This window comes from Argentina silus (assembly GCF_951799395.1).
Source record: "Argentina silus genome assembly, chromosome: 4".
Lineage (NCBI taxonomy): Eukaryota > Metazoa > Chordata > Actinopteri > Argentiniformes > Argentinidae > Argentina > Argentina silus.
Genome location: NC_139658.1, coordinates 6780066 through 6802744, shown reverse-complemented (window position 1 = coordinate 6802744; position 22679 = coordinate 6780066). Strand labels below are relative to the sequence as shown.

The 22679-nt window shown below is 39.8% G+C and overlaps 3 protein-coding genes across 3 annotated transcripts in view; 2 read left to right on the top strand and 1 right to left on the bottom strand.

The window, feature by feature from the left end:
- The window catches only part of LOC310803879 (potassium voltage-gated channel subfamily A member 10), a gene marked incomplete at both ends in the record, with an annotated part of 1698 nt that extends 572 nt beyond the window's left edge, over nt 1–1126 (top strand). Inside the window, one exon of the mRNA XM_083668830.1 lies at nt 1–1126. This exon is cut by the window's left edge and continues 572 nt beyond it. Within this exon, the coding sequence (XP_083524956.1) occupies nt 1–1126 (1126 nt within the window).
- Nucleotides 1127–9689: 8563 nt separating this feature from the next.
- LOC310804128 (uncharacterized protein) lies at nt 9690–14187 on the top strand. The gene is made up of 6 exons (XM_083669232.1): nt 9690–9771; nt 10364–11036; nt 11335–11439; nt 11976–12037; nt 12464–12730; nt 13064–14187. Exons 2-6 carry the CDS (start codon nt 10373–10375, stop codon nt 13100–13102), a joined length of 1137 nt encoding a protein of 378 aa, XP_083525358.1. The 5' UTR covers nt 9690–9771; nt 10364–10372; the 3' UTR covers nt 13103–14187.
- A 4207-nt stretch (nt 14188–18394) lies between these two features.
- On the bottom strand, nt 18395–20302 carry LOC310803549 (large ribosomal subunit protein P2-like). The gene is made up of 5 exons (XM_083668374.1): nt 20232–20302; nt 19327–19450; nt 19105–19153; nt 18847–18942; nt 18395–18524 (listed from the first exon to the last, which is right to left on the bottom strand). Exons 2-5 carry the CDS (start codon nt 19447–19449, stop codon nt 18445–18447), a joined length of 348 nt encoding a protein of 115 aa, XP_083524500.1. The 5' UTR covers nt 19450; nt 20232–20302; the 3' UTR covers nt 18395–18444.
- Nucleotides 20303–22679: the final 2377 nt, after the last annotated feature.

The following is a 22679-nucleotide window of genomic DNA, read 5'->3' as shown; positions in this document are numbered from 1 at the left end:
AGGAGGTAAGATCCGAAGACCGGCCAATGTCCCCTTAGATGTTTTTGCAAAAGAGATGGTTTTCTATGAGTTAGGAAGTGAAGCTATGGAACAGTTCCGCGAGGATGAGGGCTTCATTAATGAACCTGAAGTGCTCTTGCCCACCAATGAGCTCCATCGACAGTTCTGGCTCCTGTTTGAATATCCAGAGAGCTCCAGTGCAGCCAGGTCAGTGGCCTTGGTGTCCGTATTTGTCATAGTCATCTCCATCTTTATTTTCTGCCTGGAAACTCTGCCTGAGTTTCGTGATGATATGGCCTACTTACCAACACTTTCCCAAATGCTCAACTCAACTCAGGATGGCCCCCTCCCTCCCGCTCAAAAGGACTTGGTTGCCTATTTCACAGACCCTTTTTTCATTGTGGAAACTATTTGCATTATTTGGTTCTGTTTTGAGCTCGGTGTACGCTTTGTAGTCTGCCCCAGCAAGAGTGACTTCTTCAATAACATTATGAATATCATTGACATTGTCTCCATAATTCCCTATTTTGTCACCATTGGGACGGAGCTGGCTTCCACGCCTGACGAAGATATCAACTCAGGCCAGAATATGTCACTGGCCATATTACGAATCATCCGTCTAGTACGAGTCTTCCGAATCTTCAAACTCTCCCGACACTCCAAGGGGCTTCAGATCCTGGGCCAGACCCTGAAAGCCAGTATGAGGGAGCTTGGCCTGCTCATCTTCTTCCTCTTCATAGGGGTGATACTTTTCTCCAGTGCCATCTACTTTGCAGAGGTGGATGAGCCTGAGACGCAGTTTGTCAGCATCCCTGAAGGGTTCTGGTGGGCTGTGGTGACAATGACCACTGTCGGCTACGGGGACATGTGTCCCACCACTATCGGAGGGAAAATGGTTGGTACCCTCTGTGCCATCGCTGGCGTCTTGACCATTGCCTTGCCCGTCCCTGTTATCGTCTCCAATTTTAACTATTTCTACCACCGGGAGACGGAGCAGGAGGAGAAACAAGTGATTGACGAGGCAGCGCAGGTTGCTCAGAAAATATCGGAGGCTAACAAGTATGGTAGCACACCCTCTCTAGACAAAACTAATGGTGGCTGGCAGAATGACAAAAACAGCATGTAATGATCATTTAGGCTTTTATAATAATCAGCAGGGCATGAAATCAAACATATCCAAAACTGAAATGAACTGATATCAACTTGTCTCTAGGTTTTCCTATTTTGTACTCTTATCATGGCAGTATTTGTGCCAATACGTAGTACATTATGTATGTATTGCAAACTACTCAAACAAGGAGCTCATGTCTGATAACCAGTCTGATTGTTGTGCATACAGATGTGTCAAAGTGCAATTAGAACAACACAGCGATTACATTAGCCCACAGTCATTTGTATTTCATTTACACCAAAGGCTCTGGACTGGGATTTAGTATGGAATAGAAGTATTTTAAGCATACACATCCAATCCAGCTATACTTAGAATGGCAAGTGATGGCAGGCAATTATCTGCTGACTGGAAATATTGACGTTGAAGAAATATAACAAGATATGGAAATGAAAGACAGGGCAAGTTGCTCAAACTCATTCAATTTCACAGTATTCACTGAAGTTGTCAAATACTTCATATTTTCAGTTCATAGAGTGGGTTTAAAATGCACCCAAAGTTACATTTCCCAAACTACAGAGCGTATTGCGAAGTCATACTATATTGCACTACATTTTCATGTTATACTTTGCTATACTCAGCAGTATCGAGATAGATCTTGGGTTGATCAGCAAGGACAAAAAAGCACTTCTGATGACAGAGATAGGAGAATACCAGTGCACATTGCGTGTCAGCAAATCTACATTATCAGTAGTGGATGCCTCAGTAGTTTAACCACATCATACAGAATTAAACCATATCAACCGTTTCTAGAAGCTATAGCCACATTAGCAAGTAAGCTAAATTGCTTTCCACTTTAATCTTGCATGCATAAAACACGAAACAACTCTCAAAACTGCTCAATTGCATGCCTCAGTCTAGTACAATCTAATGGAACACAATGACTTCAAGCTGACAAACAGTAAAGTCATAAAGACTAATGAAAATCATTGTATTTCTATTTTTACTCAGATAATCAGACATTTCAAATATTCTTTCATTTTCCATTTGTAAGTATAATTCAATCTATTTATCATGGAAAAAAGAACTAAATCATGTTGAACTTCTATGCAATCATGTGCAATTGATATGAAAAACAAAAGCCATACCATTAGACACTGTGTCATTCTTTTACACCCTGCATGATTCTAACACACTTACTATCCCCTTGGCTCTTTCAATATGTATTACCATGCTATGGACCTAAGACAGCTATGCCAAATCAAGGAAAGAACCCCCCCAACAGTTACTGGCTTATTCTAATCTCATCCAAAATATCATATTGTAGAGATAGAAAACTCCAAAAAGAAAAGTCACACACACCTTTGCACTCTAGTTAATTGAAACACTATTCCAACATTTTGCTACTGTCAGTAGCTTTCCATGGAACAGCATGCTGAGACATGGATATATCATGTATCAATAAACTTATGTGCGATAGTTCTAGTGACTTTCTCCGATGTGTTATCCATATAGTAGTTACATTAAGTCCTTACCATGTATTTAATATGGATAAGAAACATCTTAATTGGATTTTTGATTTTATGTTGCCATGAATTATATACAAAAATAAACAAATTAAACATTAAGGTAAACAAAGAGTACCATTTAATAAATAAAATAAAAAACATATTTATAAATGCATGGTACCAAAACATGGCACCTTATATGCATGCGTAATTTCAATCTTGAAAATAATTTAGATAGTGTGAGTTATAGGACAAATGTGTTAGAGATGGCATTGGCTACATACCTGTAACTCATTCAGCCTCTCAATGGACTGTTCATTAATGAGATATGATTATTCACAAGTACTCCAGAATGTATTGTATCTTCTAGTCTGTTCAAATTAGTATAAATAAGTTTGCACTGACAATGCATGGCTGGACAATACATACAGTATATATATATATACAATGTATATTATCTTTATGTGGAAACAGCAATAATTGCAATCGTGAAATGAGTTGGCAATAAGTTGGATGGTGACATCAGTTAGATACTGAGCATTCAGCACTTTACAAAAGTATTTATATAAACATGAATGTAATAAAGTTGTACAATATACAGCATATCTAATAATTACATATGTGCTATGTTTTATTTATCATATATTGAGTGCCTTTAATTAATTAAACATCTATACTCCTTATGTTTGAGTTTTGTTTCATTTTGTTTCCTAATCATTGACACCAGCTATGTAAGTTGTGGTATAGTATGAAATATATGGTACAGCACTATAAATGCTGATGGAAAGATATGAGTAAAATGTATCCTAAATGTATGAATTGTTGTCGTGGATATGTATTCATCTTATTTCTGTTCTGTTCTGTAATGTTGTTGTTGTTGTTGTTGTTGTTGTTGTTGTTGTTGTTGCAGATTTTTTTTCCATAGATTTCTTTCTCCACTACTTTTTGTCTAATTTTCTTTGGGTTTTTTTGTTTGTTTTCCTTTGCAGATGCAGCAAACTTTCCACTCCCAGTAATGGGGAAAGGTGGTGGGTGGGATGTGGGAAGGGAAGAGGGAGGGGGTGGAAGAGGAAGGGGTGGTGGGGAATTGTTGTTAAACCCAATAAAAATAATACAAAAGATAGTTTAAAGGGGCAATCTGGGAGTCCATAAATGGATGTACCAATCCCAGGTTGCCCCTTTCAACAACAGTAACTGTGCAGCCATGATTGATGATGACAGAGGGGGACTAGTCAGCAGCACGTGGTGTCGGTCAGACCTGTTTTCTCGTTAACACCCTACGTTAGCTGTCATTACCACCCTCTCACTGCAGCCTCAGTGCACCCATGTGGTGATGGCATTTCTCTCCCTCTCACTGAGCCACTTCAATATCAGGGCCTCCCTGGTGGCGGTCGCTCCCTGAGAATGTGTCATGTCACACAGTCACAGGAGGCAATGGGATTCATACTGAACACTACTGTATACAGTATGTGCCCTGAAACAAGCCTGTTTAAAATGGAGAAGTGAGTGGGATGACGATTGGTTGAAGGTTAGGGATTGCGCAGATAGAGATGGAGGGAGGGCCTTGTGCATTAATGTGAAAAGATCAGAGATATAAACTAGAAAATGGCTGCATTTGGAGTCACTGCTACAAGATATGGATATAAATAGTCCACACATTTGGTACAGATGATCCCATTCATGTACCCTGGTATAGCTAAATGCTAGCCCCAGAGCCAGCCAAAGAAAGCTCAAGAATGGAAATATGGAAAAGGAAAAAAGGGGTCTGAATGTGCCTATAACACTCCAAGTAAATGGAAAATGAGGTCTAACATAAAAAAAACCTGAACTATTCTTTAAACCATGTTCAACGTAGAATATACTGATGTGAACTTGACAATGTATTTCACTGAGACAGCTTTAAAAGTAAAAGCACTGAATTAAATATTCAAAACAAATGAATCTTTTATAAGATTATCTATCTTGGCTGCCTAAACTAAGAGCTTGGTGTTTCAGTTATATGACTGTTGCACAGCACACACACAGAATAGATACTGTATCTATTAATAGCCTTTTTGTGCTATTGTACACCACACCTTACGGGTTATATGCACACATTTGCCTCTGGTCTGGGTTTTTGTTTGTGAATTTGGATTCAACTGTCTTTCTCGCTGCTAGCTTACTTCATCTGACTTACTGCTTGAGTTCGGTCAATCATGTGAAAAAGAGTCAGTAGAGTCTATTCACAGTCTGTTCACATGTCTTTCACTCTCGTAACTGACTTAGTTAAAGCACAGCCAAACGGTCTGCTGCCCCTTGTGCCACACTAATCTCTGATTGTGTAGTGATATCTCAGACACACCATCCTGATACTATTTTGCCATTAAACAGACAGGTAGCAAACACAAGGTCAAAACACAAAGTGAGTCCAGCATAAATTATTCATCCGGTGTTCCGTGAAGGGATCAAATCCATCCTGTCTTGATACCAACCACTCAAGGAGAAAATCCATTCAAAACACTAACAAAATGGCCAACTGCTATGACACAGCATACTATAATGGAATGCAACCCCTAATGGAATCTATAATTATCACAGTTAGAATGTGCCAAATTCCATCCTTCCTCTGAGTTCCAGGTGACAAACTGTGTTCTGTTGCTTGAGGTAGGAGACAGTGGATGAGTCCCATGTCAAAGCACAGACAGTGAATCTCATATTGGAAGATCGGGTTACTGTTTTGTCAGCAGACGCAATAAGCCAATTTTAGAGCTGCTTTGCTGGCAGCTTGTGTACCGAAGTGTCCTCTGGAGGACACAGTCACTGGAGTTGAACAGAGTACAACACTACTGTCTGCATTAATCCATACAAAGTCTCCTCTTTCAGTTATAGCCTCTGAATGTAAAACATTGGAAAGAGGCAGTGGTATCAGGCTTGATCAAACCTTTCCCTTGACTTTGACTACAGGTTGCTCTTTGACCGCTATGCATGTGAAGCAGAGCTCTGCTTCTGTAATTCTGAGTGACAGGGACATTTTTTATGGATTTAACCTTTGATTAAAATTCATCATGCTAACCGACACCCATTACCTTGGTATTGATTGCATGTTTCAGACTTTGCTGACCAGAAACATTGTAACCTGAGTTTTGCATTACGGTTATTACTTTATTGACTGCCAGTTTAATATGATGAAATGAGAAACACTGATTTATAAAATGGCACATTATAACAAATCAACACATTGTATCACTGGATATGTTTTTGGGATTCGTTTAATCAACATAACCATTTCTACATTTTGGTTCTGAAATTGACTGTTCAGTGTCCACAGTAAAACTGTGCAGGCCACATACCAGGGAGGGATACTGTACAATCCCAATACTAAGTTTCTAATTGCTAATAGCAATAACATCCCTAGTCCTGTTGTTAAGAATTTAGAATGTGTCTTTCCTTTCAGACTGTCCTTTCAGATGTCCTCAAGTAAAAGATGCAGTTTGACCTAAAGTTTAGCATTCAGTCCCTTCAGCATAGTGTGTGTGTGTGTGTGTGTGTGTGTGTGTGTGTGTGTGTGTGTGTGTGTGTGTGTGTGTGTGTATGCGTGTGTGTGTGTGTGACATTCCATCTGCTTCTGCTGCATTAGCTGATATGAAGGACAGGTGGACACACCCTGCCTCTTGGTAGAGTTGGCAGACACTATGGAACAGCAACACAGTGTGACACGCACAAGAAGGCCTGTTCAGGAAGTCTCCCTCAGGTTAGGGAGGGCAGGCCATGTGTGTAACACACACAAAATCCCTGTCTCTCATACTGTTATAATTATGTTATCAGACGTTAGTCAGACTTCCTGAAAGGCCTCCTAAAGATTTTTCCTGATATACCTTGTTTTGCCTTCCTGCTGATAGAAACCCAACCCACCTGAGTTACAAGTGCTGAACCAGATAAGAGCTGTAAGAAACTAGATAAACTTTCCTGGTAAATACTATTGACACCTTCGACTTGAGTTGACTAATACATGCCCCAAGGTTAGATTAGATCAAATTAGAATCACTTTATTCATCCCCCAATGGGGAAACTGGGATAGCCAGTTAGTTCGTTTAGTTTAGGGTTTTGTGTGGGGTATTAGTGTTAAAACACTAAACAAATCCTATATTTTTACATATCAAATCCTATTTTTTTTTACATTCCATAGGTGAGGGTAATACGTTTGATACAGACAATGGATAAAGATCTTTGATTATCTAAAATGTAAAAAAAAAAACATCAAATTGGGAAAGAGTATATTTGTGAATGTGTGCATGCCCATTCAAAATCAAACCTTGGGTTTTCCATACAATGCTGTTTAAAAGGTGTGCTGAGTTTACATTTGTTCAACTGTGACGTAATCTGCGGGGGAGTCGGGGGGACTCCCCCGATCCTGACCTAGAATGCTCACAGACAGACTTTGTTACTGCATGCTCCTGAATAATTCAACTGACATTTTGGTCTTCTTTAATAATTCACAGTGGTTTAAGAGTAGTTTGTGTTGACCAGTCCTCCATCAGTAATAAGGCTTTATGATGACTCCCAAACTGGTGATTAAATTTTTGTGAGACTTAACAGGGAAACATGCAATCGCAATTCAAACAAAAACGTGTTGTGGAAATGACAGGTTCCGGAGACATGAGCAGCAAGTAATGATCCAAGGGGAATAAAGATGGATGACTGATAGTGGAGACACATCTACTGTGGTGTTCTGCTCCTCGAGGTCATTGCCCAGACCATGTGAGACGAAACGTGAGTCCCACATTTGTCCTGCTTAACGGCCATGAAAAATGGAGCAGGTGACCTGTGGATTCACCCTGGATCAGATGCTAGACTTAACAGCCTGGAGAGGGCTTGGAGTTGCACAGTACTATGCATCTGAGGCTAATGGAAGCAAGACTCTTCTTCTGAAGTAATTCAGCAAAGAATGTCATCTTAATATATCATTTCTTTATCAAATAAAAATGTATGTTGCTCTAAATCTGTGTAGTAACACTGTAATTACCGTGGTAACTACACTGGTCCAATCAAGTACTGTATCAAATAAATAAATAAGAATTTAGAATCAGATAATGAAAGTGACTGTGCAGTCCTGAACTGGCCAACCACAGACAAGATCAAAGGTCCATCAAGGGAGGCAGAAAAACAACAACGATGGAATTTAATTGCGGGAATAAATCAGCTAGGACAATAAATGAATAGGCCATCAGTCATGTGATGCTCTTTCTGTCCCTCTACTGGGGCCATATTGATAACTGATTAATCTCCTGACCCTTTCAACTACCCTTCAACGAAACTGACGATCATTACATCATCAGGATTTCTTCATTGAAAAATAATGAACGATGGTATCCATTCACACGTCATTTGGTTCAATGTGGACGTACTGGACATTTAAAAAAGGCCAAGCTAAGACCTAAGAGAATCCAATAACTGGCAGCCACATTCAAGAACCATACCATTTATTTCACAGTGAATGGACACAAAACAACTGATGGATTAGACTTGGTGTGTTACTGTGATTTGTGGAAACTTGCCTTGGGAGATTCTATCAATCTGTGGCCAAATTTCAAAAGTATTTCCTTGATTCTTCACATCCTCTATCCTCAACAGACTCTCAATGTTCATTTGAGAAGGTCTGACATTCCTCCCCTTAGACATTCTCCCCTTAGACATTGCATTTTGAGAAGGAGACGAGGAGAGAGGACATGAGGAATCAAGGAAATCATCTTGATATCCAGCTTGTGTGATCACAGAGCCACCATGATGAGAAACTGTTGAGTTCCACACCAGTGTTTGGTCTGACTGACACCCTGTGGCACTGCAGTGTTACTGTTTGTAACTGGTCAATTATTATTCTGAAATAGGCTGCAGTACAGTATTATTTTATCAGAAAGTCTGTCTATATCAATAAAACAGATACATAACAATTATCCATTTTAGATTGTTATCCACATTAGATTGTTTCAAATGAATCAATTACGGAGCATTGAGGATGAGGATGTAGAAATTAAAATAAAATAAAATAATGAAAATCAGATCTAAATAAATCTTATTATGAGAGGGCAAAACCCTTTTTAATCCCCAGGTTCTCACTAATGGAATATAATTAACAGATTAACAGGCCAGTGGAGGTCAAACAAAAGTGAACATTAATGCCACACTGTCTGCTGAACTGTATTTCCGGTTTGTACAGTATTAGAAAGAACTCTCTCACATGACAAAGAGCCAGCTGATGACTATACTGTAAGCTCTGCAACCCATATATAGTCACTAAGGATGGTGTAAAAGGAAAAGTCAATGAAGTGTTCTGGAAACTTTTTAAACATTTTTATCAATGACAAAATCATGGAAATTAGAATTTAGGCCTACACATTCACAAGCATGAAATATAAAACAAAATGCAACAACAAAGGCCTCATTACTTGAGAACATGTTCTTCTACACATTTTGTTCAATAAACAGAGCAATTTTATAACCTGAGATATATCTAATAATTTGTATGCATGGGGAACCGAAACCGAAGTTCAAATAGCAGGCCTTGCATATCTTCTGCAGTCATGAAACTCGTATCAGTGTTGTTTAGACTACATTATTATGATTTGATCAAACATTAACCTTTATAGCCTATTGGCGCAGCACAAATAAGATTTTCTATAAATGTTTAGGCCTTCTGTAGGTTGGCTATTGAAAGAAAAAGCTGGCCATTAAAAAATTGGAAATACACCGAGGGTGAGGTACTTGGAGCCATCATCCCCACCCCCCAGATTTGCCGGCATTATGAGTCAAATGAAGTCGGGCCATATTTTTTTATGTCACGCTACATTGTTAATTCGGGTGTGGGATGGCGTGCTCCCATAAACAGAAACTGTACCTTGAAACCGTAAACAAGGTAATAGAGAATCAGCTGACACGGCTTACCTGCAATATACGTGTTCTAGGTTACCTGCAGACACCCACGGGTCCCGCGTACGGTAAGAAGGCGGGAACAATACCGAGACAAGTCCAAACATGGGTTTGAAATGAGATCATTAAGTAGGCGTATCCTACCTTTGCTTTCCTACATACGGATACATTATCGACTGGATCACTTCATATTGAATGTTGAAAAGCAACGGAGTATAGGGAAATACACAGCTAGTGCAAGACACTGTGTTGGTGAGTAGGCCTATTCAATTGGCGTTAATCTGTTATTTGATGTTGTCGACTGACACCATAGACACAGGAAACAACTGTACCGGGAACATATGTAATTCATGGGAGGCTTGAGAGACGAGGAAACAGCAGTAGCCTACATGTTGAAAATGGTTGTGGCAATGGTTGGTTACGACATAGGTTGTGTAACGTAGTTTTGTGAGAAGTGAGTGGATGAACATCACTAATTGAAGAACATTTTGAAAATATGTTTTAGTATTTGTATTCAGCTGGTATGGTCCGGTCATAAGATTTCTATTGTCAGGCTTTTACTTTCCATAGCTGGCCATTTATTGAACTCATGTGTTGTGTGTTTGAGTACATGACGTTTATCATGCCGTACTGTCAACCCCTTTTTTCACTTCACTTTTCCAGATCCCTGCATGCTTATTGGCTCATTGATCTAGGCTTTATTGAACGAACCATAAGCATGGGAAAAATGCATCCCCTCCAAATAATATCATAGGTGTGAAAAGAGTGACAGTGAATACTGGAATAATAGGAAGTATCACCCAATACCTGAAAATATTTAACTGTCATTATCGATTTATTATAGGTTTGCATAATGGACGCGCCAGACAAGGGGATGCTCCAAAACACTCAGCTGATCTCTGTCAGTCGCCAGGACAGCTTCCGCCTTCTGGAAGTCTATGTGAAGCGTAGCATGAGCTTGAATGACGGGACATCAACAGATCCGAGGCCAAGGAGGACCAAAAGAAGATCTCGTAAGTGGGTGACATTGCCAGACGAAAAGGAAGAGGTCCGCAGACGCTCTAGTGACTTGGGGCCCCAGTATTATTATGTCAAGGAAGTTCCTACACCAAAGGTTGTGGATGACATCCCCGATGCCACTCTGGAAAGGTCCATTGAACAGGAGGATACACCCAAAGAGGGCAAGAAAAGCAAGAAGAAGAAGAAGCCCTCCATCTGGAAAAGTTTCCTGGGTTTGTTCTCCAGTAATGGGAGTGAAAAGAAAGACGTTGAGGAGCCGAGCCCAGTGGTCCAGCCTAAGACCACTGACTCCAAGGATGTCCAATGCCCCAATGATGCTTCCTGCCCGCCCCTCCCAGGGACACAGGCCACCTTTAGGAAGTCCATAAGGCACCGGTTTTCCAAAAGGAGGCTTTCCCTGCGAAGGGACAAAAACAAGGGAGGAGCCCATGGAGGGTCTGTGAAGAGGCCACCGTCTATGGTCTTTACAGACGCAACTGATATATCGGGAGTTGAGTGTAAGTTTGAGAGATTGGCATTGAAAACAATGTGTCATATTAGGTTCTCATTAGGTCTTCTTGTTCAAACATTAGATTTATAGATAATCAGAATGAGATTTACTCATGAGGATGCCCTACAATTTGCCTCTGGACCCACCAGGGTTCCCCTAGTGAATTAATTCCATCATCACCACTGATTCTAGTTATTCATAATTGGCTCATCTCTGTAGTTATACACAATATACAGCTATTGCATTTTACGGCTGAAAGTACAGTTGCACAGAACATTAATTCTTGTTTTTTTTTCATTTTGCAGCGGTTGTAAGTGTGGAGCCCACCCAAGCCTACTATGAGAAAGTGTCAGAGGAGCTTGAGAAGATTGTGCAGGAGAGGAAAGAGACAGAAACACCCACTACAGATGGTAAGAATGGTTTATTGTACCGTAAATCAATTTTCACAATCATAATCATTCCTTTGTTTGCTGTCATTACAACATATTTAGTAGAAGGTTAAAAGCACTTTATCATCAGGGACTATAAACAAACCCATTATTTATTACTATACAAATATATAATGCACATTTAATGTACAACAGATTTACAAATAAATAACTCTTTAAAGTGATAGTAATGTTCTGGTGAAAACGTGATTTAGCTCCCATGGTTGTCATTGCAAAGAAAACATGGTGAGATACATAGCTCTGCCAAATGTGGCCCCACCCTAGAAACAACCAACTAGCATTCCTCTGGGTTCTTACCCCTCTCTAGTCTTCACAAACATTCCAATTATATAATTCCTGACCTTTCTTAATGCTTTCAGCACTACACTGTCACACATCATTACACATAATAGTTATGAGAAAAGGGCCATGAAGGAAATTGAAATAATAATGAATGTATAGAAATCTTTATAATGGTGTTGACTTACATTTTCCTTTTCTGTCTCCATTTATTGTAGAGGAAGTAATCAAAAGGATCATTGAGTTGATGAAGCAGGAAGGGGATGCCATAAATGACAAGGTTTGTGTTCCTTTCACTTCACCTAAAAAATAGACAATATGCTGTAGGAGAATACAGTACTGTAGAAAATACCACATGAGGCTTCATCATCAAGTCAAAGTGTACTGGTCACGCTGTGTGCAGAGGATACAGGTTGGAAATTGTACAAATAAATCCTTACTTTGTAAGCTTCCTCTCAACAGTAAACATATCAGGATGTAAGAATAAAATACAATTATAACACAACAGGCAATAAGTGTAATAGGCATAAGTGAAAATAAGGTAATAAGTGTAAGATAAAGTGAGCAATACAATACAGTAATAAACTTAGAAGATAGAGATATCTCATGGTGCTTTATTACCAACATAATTATAGATTACAGAGGAGACAGAGATACCACAATGTTTATTACAACTTCCTCATGGCAGTATCTCCTCTCTCCACAGGTGAGGGAGAACACCAGTCTGAGTGCCTTCTTCCAGAGGGTCTCTTACAGCTCCTTCTCTCAGTTGGCTGACACCTACATGGAGACCGAGATACCGAGCCAGCAGACAACCACCGCAGGCGCTAGGCACACCACAGCCCCAGAGCTGGTCAAGTTGGCCTTCACTCTGGACTTCACCGCCAGGGTAGCAGGACTCTCCAGACAGGCTACAGGCCACATCATGGGGCTGGGGAACCGCTACTTACAGGATCGCTTCACCTACACCCAGGTAGGTAACAGATAGGACAGTACCTAGTGGTATATATATATATATATATATATATATATATATATATATATATATATATATATATATATATATATATATATATATATAATGTGGTTATATATATATATACCTATATAAATATATATACAGTTATAGTTATATAGTTATATATGTAGTTATATATATAGTTATATATAGTTATATAGTTAATATCACTAGCTGATTATTAAAAACATTAAAAATGTTTTTTTTACCTGTGCAACTGAGTACCTGTAAACACATAAACATAATTTCCAGAGAAAGCTAATGTGCTAAAAAAATTCTCCTTTGCAGGTTCAAACAGAACAACCGTCATATAACCTTGATGAGTGACAGAGTAAGAAGATGAAACTTAAACCAAAGATTGTCACAGTGATTGCACAGGGATCACATAGCCATTCCTAATGACTTAACATGTAGCTCAGTCAGGAGCTAGGCACACATGGAACATCTTTACATCTCTACTGTCAAGACTGGGGAAACAATCACCTATTAATAACAATTTAGTAAGTACTGTACACTATATTATAGAGTAGCACTTTAGCTCTTACCTGTTTGTGAACTACCAGTGGTACTGTATAATTTATCAATTCATGATGTCTTAAAATGTAGCCCAGTTGCTAGCACACAGGGAGCTTACTGTCAAGAAAAAGAAAGATGACACATTACAACCCTTTATATACTGTAGGTATTTTATGATAATGTGAATGTAATTACTTCATAACAATTTAGTAGGTACTGTGTATGATAATATGATGTAGCACTTTAAAGGTAGATTCTGGGATATGATGTCAATGGGAAAAGAGCAGGGTGACGCTACCAGAGATCATTTCAAAATGGAGACGATCAAGAAAGAGGAGACAATCGACTCTGGCACGCATATCATGACGGCGCGCATGTGCCAACGTCTAAAGAGTGCCTCCAAATATGTTTGCTAAAAGTTGCTCTGACTGAGTCTACCTTTAACTTTAACAGTTTGTTTTTACAAACAATACCATCTGATCTAGCAGTGGTACTGCAAGTACCATGTACTGCACTGTAAATCCCTATACTAAGCAAGCAGGTTCTTAAAATATAATAATGCCTTTGTAATGTGAAGTGTTGTCGAAAACCTACTTGTCGCATCACCTACACTTGATAATTAAGAGCCCTCAAGCTACAGTAGTGAACAAAACAACTAATCTTATTCACTTTATAGTGGTCATTGGTCATGTAATGAATGAATGCAACAGCACTTTACAGAGTGCAGTTCAAAGTAATATAATGGAAGCATATTATGTTCTTGGTGTTTGTATGCTGTATGTGAAAAAGCTTAATACAGTATGTCTATATTGACAACTGCTTATAAGAAATGTGACTATTAGATACTATATGTGTATGCAGGCATTCACATATTATGTTGTCTGTCAAAGTCTGTCAATAAAATATATTTTTCTTACACTGTACTTATTGACTGATTCTTCCCTTCACTTACCAGCTTCATTTTGTTACCATGGTTAAGTCTATGTGTAACTTATGGTTGGATGTCTGCCTGACCAAAACTGAAACCAAAACTGCCTTAATTCTTTAACAAACAAAGCCCAAGCCCTCTTTATTGCCTGGGTTTATTTACATCATCTAAGCCCCAATTCACCCCAGTAAAACAGTAGATCAAAATGAAAAGACAGGCCCAACATTGCTTATAGATGATGTTCATCTGTCTTGTTGACCAGAAACTGCATTACAGGTAGTAAAGTAATAAACTGTACAATGAAGTGATCTGATGTATGTCTGTCTGCTATAGAAATCATTATCATTCCTTCCAGAGAATGCAGATAATGTAAGAGAGTATCAGCAAAGGGTTAGGGTTTTGAAATTGGTTATTGGTTGAAATACTAGTTTTGTACAACACAGATTTTTACATTTAAAAGTACAAACAAATTTCCAATTGGAAAAAGGTACGCTTAGGTCTGCTACTTTTCCACAGGCCAGGAAGGGAGACCTTGTTACGCTATAAACGTCGGCGGAACCAAAAGACAGCGTTCAGGGGTATGATTCGCCCGAAGGAGTATTTAATAATAATAATAATAATAATAATAATAATAAGGGAAAGGGGTAGGGGAGAGAAGGAGGTCGGTCCAGGGTTCGGCAGGCAGGCGGGTAGTCAGACGAGCAGGGGTTCGGCAGGCAGGCGGGGAAACAGACGAGCAGGGGTTCGGCAGGCAGGCGGGTAAGTCAGACAAGCGGAGGTTCGGCAGGCAGGGAGATCAGAGACAGGGAATGGGGCTAGGTCTGTGGAAGGGGTCGGCGAGGAGGGAACACCAGGGAGGACGAGGAATCTGAGGGGGACACAATGACACACGGTGAAAACACAAACAAACACTGGGGACTCGGAGGAGAATAGTCTGGGCTGGAACGTAGGTGAAGCTCGAAGGGTTACCGTGGGACACAGTACGATGGAGAGAAGATCGGGCAGGGTTCTTATAGGCGGGTGATTGGCGATGGGTAGCAGGTGCGCTGATAGGCGATAGGGAACAAGTGCGCTGTCGACTGGGAAGACGCTCCAGTGCCAGAGGGTTGGTTGGGAGGGGAAACCGTAACAGACCTTTCACAAAATGGAAGATGCTACGTGCTAAGATAAGTGGTATTTTTGGGACGACCCAACCCCATGGGCATTTTAGAAAAACTGACATTGTATTAACATTGGTTTTTAGTTGTATCGTTATATATCGGTTAGGACAGAAAATGGTATGGTGCAGCAATGTTTAAATCCAAACATTGTCTAAACATATGTAAAATTCACTGCCTTTGACAACCATAGAGAGACAATGGAAAACAGCTGTGGGACAAAGTTAAAACCAAACGCTGCACAATAGAATGTGGTAACTATCATACTATGTTGGTTTATGGTTGTCATTTGATTGTCATCGTAGTCAACATGTGACTAACCAACAACCATCAAATAATAACGTCAATCTTTTTTGCAAAAGCTACAATACTCTCACAACCATTGTACAACATCAGTTTGGTTGGTTTTTGACTGTTGCACAACTGTGACACAATATAAAATGCCCATGTGGGTACAATCCTTACCCTAACCTTAACCCATTAACCTTACACTAACCTTAACCATAACCAAAATCCCTACATAACCCTACCCTTAACTGTTTAATATCTCAACTTCAATGGGGTGACATCAGAGTTGGTCCATCCCAAGCATCCCATTTAGCATTTACCATCCCATGATCCACCTCCTCATCCCCTCCCTGCGACATCCTCTCCTCTTCCTCCACTCCCATTGAAGAGATGTGTGGAGACCCCAGAGGGTCTCCTCTTCCTCTATGTTAGGTTCAAACTTCAGTGGCAGTGGTTTCTGGCTATGGGAGGCCCTTCAGGACTCTTAGACTCTGTCTGAAGCTCTTTGGCGGGGGCCAGAAACAGCAAGGGCAGGAACCTGTCAGGAACATAGAGAGGTGTATAATATGAGAGAGAGCACTGAGCTTATTAGACTGACTGTTATAACATGCTTGACACTAACATGCCTCAAGGTGGATGAAATCAACCAGTGTGGAAAAGATCAGAACTGTCAGATCACAATTTAAATAACAACAACAAAAGAAAGAGAAAGGAATTAAAAAAGAACTCTCAGATCAACATCCAATTTTGATTTGTTTTTATGGATGCCCACAAACATGAATTCAATTAGACATAAACAAACTTGACACCCTGTTACTGTTGCTGCTATTTGATGAACATCTGGGGGTCAATCGTCTTAACGTCTCAAACACATCTTACTTTCAATTCAATTAAGTACTGTAGCCATATTGATGCAGTGTGATTCATTTGTTGAAGTACAAAATAACAGGAAGACAATGCTGTCGCAACAGATGTTTGCCCCATGAGTATGCCCTTGCAAATAACAACCATGGTGTTATTCCCTACTGTTTCCTACTGTAGATGAGCAAGAAGAGATGTGCTCTGACAGCCAGTCAGGTACGTGAGTGAAGCATAAGGGAAGACACCATTCAAAGAAACCTGTTTAACATCCCAACACAACAACTGGGCCATTTCTGGAACCTGTCGTATCCAACAAAGAACCCTAAGGCATGTACAATGACAATGCATTCCACTCATTCAACATTGCACAACTGTCACCTGCTTTGCTTGTGGAAATACCCTGTGGAAATTCTCCTAAACCTTGAACTTAATCCATTCTGGTAAATTGTATGAGTAATGTTTTTGTTGTGCACATACAATGCAAATACTGATCATCACCTGTAGTTGACCTGGATGAAGATGGAGACAGGAAATATGTAGGGCAGAAGCAGGTATGATATCAGACGGGCAGGGAAGAAGGTGTCATAGAATATCCCAACGCCACATTTCACCATGAGGTTACACAGCAATGTTGAAATGAACACAAAACAAACAAGCTTTTTTACGTTATAAGTCTGCTAATAGTCTGACCTGCCAGACTATGTCATACTGCAAGGTGCCACTATTTATAGTGGACACTGTTGCAAGGAAATGTGGTTATGTATCTGCAAACATTAGGACAAGACAGGGTCTGCTAGTCAGTCACATGAGAACGCTCTGCTACAGGCAGTGACTGACAAAGCCCTTAGTCTATGACTTGGTTGCATGGCTATTGATAAACAGAACACAATGGGTTGCCTGGCTATTATAGGCAGGACCAACAACTTGATTACTTGATACTAACAAAGCCCTGTTGTAGTCCTTTCATAGACATGCACAGTCTACTGTTACTACCCTCCCTCCTATACCTTGATGGCTGCTTTTATGATATGGTTACATATTTGTTTTGCTTTTTATTATTTTTTTCTATTTTCTGCTCTTTGATATTATTCTTGAATAATGAAAAGTGCTTTATAAATGGAATAAATGCTGATTATTATTATTACTATTGACCTTGCCCCCTACTAGTGTTGACCACTGCCCACCTCCAAGGTAGCCACACCTTTGGGGTCTCTTGTATATAATGTGTCCCTCATGACCCTCAAACCAGACCAGACCAGTCCGGCTTGGTTTGTCTCTGTAGTGCAAAACAGGCTATGTAAATGGAATTGTGTCTGTGAGTCAACTCTGTTTTACGTCTTCTGAGAGAACATTGACACTATTTACCCATAGGGTGTCGCTATTGTGTCATCACTGGCAGTAAACAGTTTCTCCTTCCCCTACAAAGTAAAATGCAGCAAAAAATAATTGCTGTATTTCCAATTAGTTAGTGTGTTAGTTACGGTATGTTACCTTTCATGTGAATCAATCATTTGATCGTAAAGCAGCAGCAGACACAACTCCAGTGTGACTACAGCCTGTTAACTCCCAAGAAAGTTGTGCCTTGTCCTTAGCTGACTCCACAGAAAAGACACATTTTCCCATATCAAGAAAAGTAACAACAAACTATGTTCATCATTGGCTCAGCCCAGCCAATGGTCAGTTTCAGTAAACAGTAGTATATTTTATTATTTGTAATTATGTAATGTATTACATTAATTACAGATTTTTCATAATTTTCCCATTTCCTTTAGCAATTCTATATTAACATTGGTCAGTGTGACTCAAACAGATCATGGTATTAATGGTGACGAGTGTGGTGAAGAAAGAAAGCAAAAGCACAACAATGGCTTTCTGTAAACCTTTTCAATATTTATTGAATTTTCTCCTCACAAGAAAGACTAATCAAAGAGGCCGAAGCCCATGTCGTCGTCTGAACCCTCTTCAGATTCCTCTTTCTTCTCCTCCTTTTTCTCTTCCGCTGCAAAGACAGAAATAAACAATTCTTTAAAAGAAAGCATTCTATGTGACAATACTAATCTTCAATTAATGCAAGAGGCATATTACTTTATGGTTATGAGCTTTTCCACTATGTGAGCTACTATCCACTAACACACTGTGTGCCTCATGCATACTATGATTTTAAGAATGGATGCGCCAACTATCATATATAACATTAGTATGTACAACATGGGATAGTGACTTCATACATATGTTTATCAGTTTTGACGGACTGATTTACTCGAACAGAACAGAGTAAAAGTTGTCGCCACATGGCAGGAGGGGAGGGGTGAGAGGCTTACCAGCAGCAGCAGCAGGGGCAGCAGCTCCAGCCCCAGCCCCAGCAGCAGGAGCCACTGCAGAACCACCGGCTGGCACGGAGGCTAACTTGGAGAGGCCTGTGAAAGGAAAAGGATTACAGTGATGAATTTTAAGCTTTGTTAACAGTTTTGACGGTACACAATTGTTATCATTTGACAACGTAATAAAATCCCTAAACTATGACTTAAACTTGTGAAATGAATAATCACAAGGCAAACTAAAAAAGAAAAATGCCTCACCTGAGTTCATGACTTCATTGATGTCTTTTCCATTCAACTCATTGACAACCTGTAGAGACAGATGTACATTTTGTTACCAAGTGTGTAAATTAATTACTTAGTTATAAGTTGGCTAAGTATTGACTTAGAAATAGCTGGTGCAATTCACTTGTCACTAAACATTGGGAGGTTTCTTTTCTCAAAATAGAAGGCGAACAGTCTTTATAGATTAAGGTACCATACCTTGTCTAAGCGGTCATCTTCAGCCTCAATTCCAACACTCCCCAGGATGTTTTTGATGTCCTTGGCGGAGGGGCTGGTGTTGCCACCGAGCAGGGCCAGGAGGTAAGCGGCCACGTAACGCATTCTATGAGAAGGAACAGAAGGACAAATTGTCAGTATGAGGCGAGGGCGAGTTAACTGGTAGTTGGCAGGTACAATGGCTATAAGCAGGCCAACTCTAACCCAGACCTATTAAACCCACCAAAATCTAAGTTGACATTTCTAACATATACTGTCTTATTCCATAAACAAATATTAATAATGGTATCTACCTTTTGAAGTGTATACAAATATTAACTTAATGTGCCACGGTCTTACACATTATGGCACATATTATTCAGCATGTGGCATGAATATGAATAACGTTGTAAGTTGTGGTCTCAATGTTACTCTAAACCGTTGTGCTCAGAAACGTGTGTAGCATCAAAAACTGTATGCCTATCCCTCTCTGGTAATATCGAAATAATATTAAAATTGTACATGTGGCGAGTAGCCTGACGAAGGCCTAGTTCATGTTGGATAGGTTTAGGTACCCAGCCCAGTGATAGGCGTTAGTTACCTCTTCAATAGTTCGAAGTAATGTGACAATAATGCAATATCAGTATTATGTATCATACAGAGTATGTTAATATATTTGTTATATGGGCCTGCATGATTACCTAGCTATTCGCTAATCTAACCCGTAAGTAGCATTTATTGTCTAGCATTAGCCGTCTCCGATGTCCCGTTCGAACAAGCTAGAACCACGTGGTGCGTCTTTCTTTACATCGAGGAGAAGCGTATGAATAGAGCATACAATAAACACTTTACATCCACAACACCAACAATGAAATCACATTTATATCATATTAAACAATTGAACTTACTTTAAGTCTAAAGAGACACGAAACGACGGTCACGCTGAAGATTCCGGAAGAGGAAGAGCTCAGTTAGCGGAAGGAGTAATAGTGTTCCGTGCGTTTATATCATTGGTCAGTTTTTGTGTCATCATAATTCATGCCATAATAAATGGATTGCATTGCACATCATCTGTAAACAAATTGTCTGCATGTTGGATATGGTTTCAAAGACTGAGATTGAATACATGTTATGTTATGTGATTTCATGGACATCTAATCATCGATTATTCTTCGAGTGGTCTGCTTCAGTCTTCTGAAATGAAGATTAATCACTGTTCCAAAATATCTGAGGCCAAATTATTATTTGTTTTGATTAAAATGCCATTAGTTCAACAGTTTTAGTAAAACTGACCCGTAACCTGTTTGTAGCCTTAGTAGCCTAGTTGAACAGTGGGCCTTCAGTCAAGAATTGAGAGAGCAGATTTATCACACACACACCATTAATCTGAACTTCAATCAGTAAACACTTTTGTTTTGAATCAGTAATCGGCACATTGTGGTTCAGAAATCAGGATTGTGTTTCTCTCACATGTGTTTATTAACATACAAAGTCATATTCAAACAGACATACATCATATTTTATCATACACAGTGGAAATAATCCAGTCTAAACTCAGTATACAAACAGACAAATGATAATTGCAGAACTAGTAATCCACCAGTAGTGATGATGATGATGATGATGATGATGTTTTGGGCATCTCTTCCAATGTCTCAGTATCCATTAGGCCTACAACTCAATCAGCTGCTCTTCTTCCTCCTGTGTGAAGAGGTAGGACCCAATGTCTATCACAAATGCCATTATCTTCTTCCAGTTTGTCACCCACCAGAATTTATAGATAACCTCTCCAAACAGCACCAGAAGAAAGACAACCAGGAACACCAGGAACAGACGATCAAGGTAATAGCTGAGCTTCTCCCTGAAGGTCTTCTGCGACCATGGGAGGGCCTGCCGCGCCTCTGTGTAGCGCCCAAAGTGTAGCAGGGCTTCCTCGTCTTCATTGAGCTCCTCTGGTGCCTCCACCTCCTGCACCTGCTCCTGATCTCCCTCAACACTGTCGTCTCCCTCTGCCATCTTTGTCACGCTTCCTCTTAGTGGTTGATTTTACGAATCCTGTCACCTTAAATCATGTGTGTAATTGAGCATTTCAAGACAAAAGTTAACAATATCAAGTTGTATATAAAGATGCAGATTAACAGAGTAACAGAGAGGAATGTACAGTCTGGTGATGATGATAATAGGCCAATAATTACCAATAATTGAGTCCCTCCTGACGTGTTTCCGATAAAGGCTACTAGCACTCAGCTCTCCAGTAGCCCTCACTGTCACAAAAAAAATCCTCTTTCTTCTGTTGTTGTACAGTTGTTTTGCACTCTGAATGGTTCTTTTTAAAGACTATTTACAATCTCATACAGTCTTCTTCCACATGTTGTCTGTTGTCCCAGTCAGTGCCAGGACTCGTCTGGACAGCTTGCGTGTCAATGGCAAAGAAAGAAATTGCTACAGGCTCCGACTTAGTAGGGCACCTCACTAAGACGATGAGGGGATTAACACACACACTCAGCAGTTTCAAATCCTAGAGTAAGTGGCTCAAGGTGACAGATGGTAAAAGGTTTGATGTGTGTGTGTGTGTGTGTGTGTAACCTCGTCCCTAGGCTCATTGGGCAGAAGTGTCTGGTGAACAAGATTAGTGTGTGTATGTTTGTGTGTATGTGTGTGTGTGTGTGTGTGTGTGTGTGTGTGTGTGTGTGTGAGAAAGAGAGAGGGATAGAGAGAGGAGAGAGACAAACATACCAAGAGAGAGAGAGAGAGAGAGAGAGAGAGAGAGAGAGAGAGAGAGAGAATTGTAAGCCTGAGGAGACTGGCTTGTGTCAAGCTGATCAACATCGCTTTCCACAATAGGTCAGTTGGTCAGACTGACTCAGAGCAACATGCATATAACTGTCTGCTTGCTTCTTATACCATTCATCTTTTTACTTGGTCCATTTATCTGCTCTATTGTAGAAAGGGCACATGAAATAACTAGACTATTGCTAAAATGTTTCGATAATATCTCTAATGATTTGTATTTCCCTTCACTCACACGCAAGGAATATGAGCATACAATCTATCAGTACCGTGTGGGTGTGGGGGTCAGGTTGATGACAAAGCAGAAATCACCCAGGCATAATGCACTGAATGTAATTCACTCTGGAATGAAAATAGGCTCACTCAAATGCCCCGCAGCCGTTTCCACATCCTGTCACAGCTATGAAAATTATTGCTCAACCAAGCTCAATATGAAGTCCAGGTCTGTCTCCTATAAACAAATGATTGCTGAATTGTTTTCACCCTTTTAAGTGGCACATTTTGGAGATTTAGTATTGTTGAAATCTGGTAATTTGGTTTGATGGTCTTGTATGCCATTTCCATTG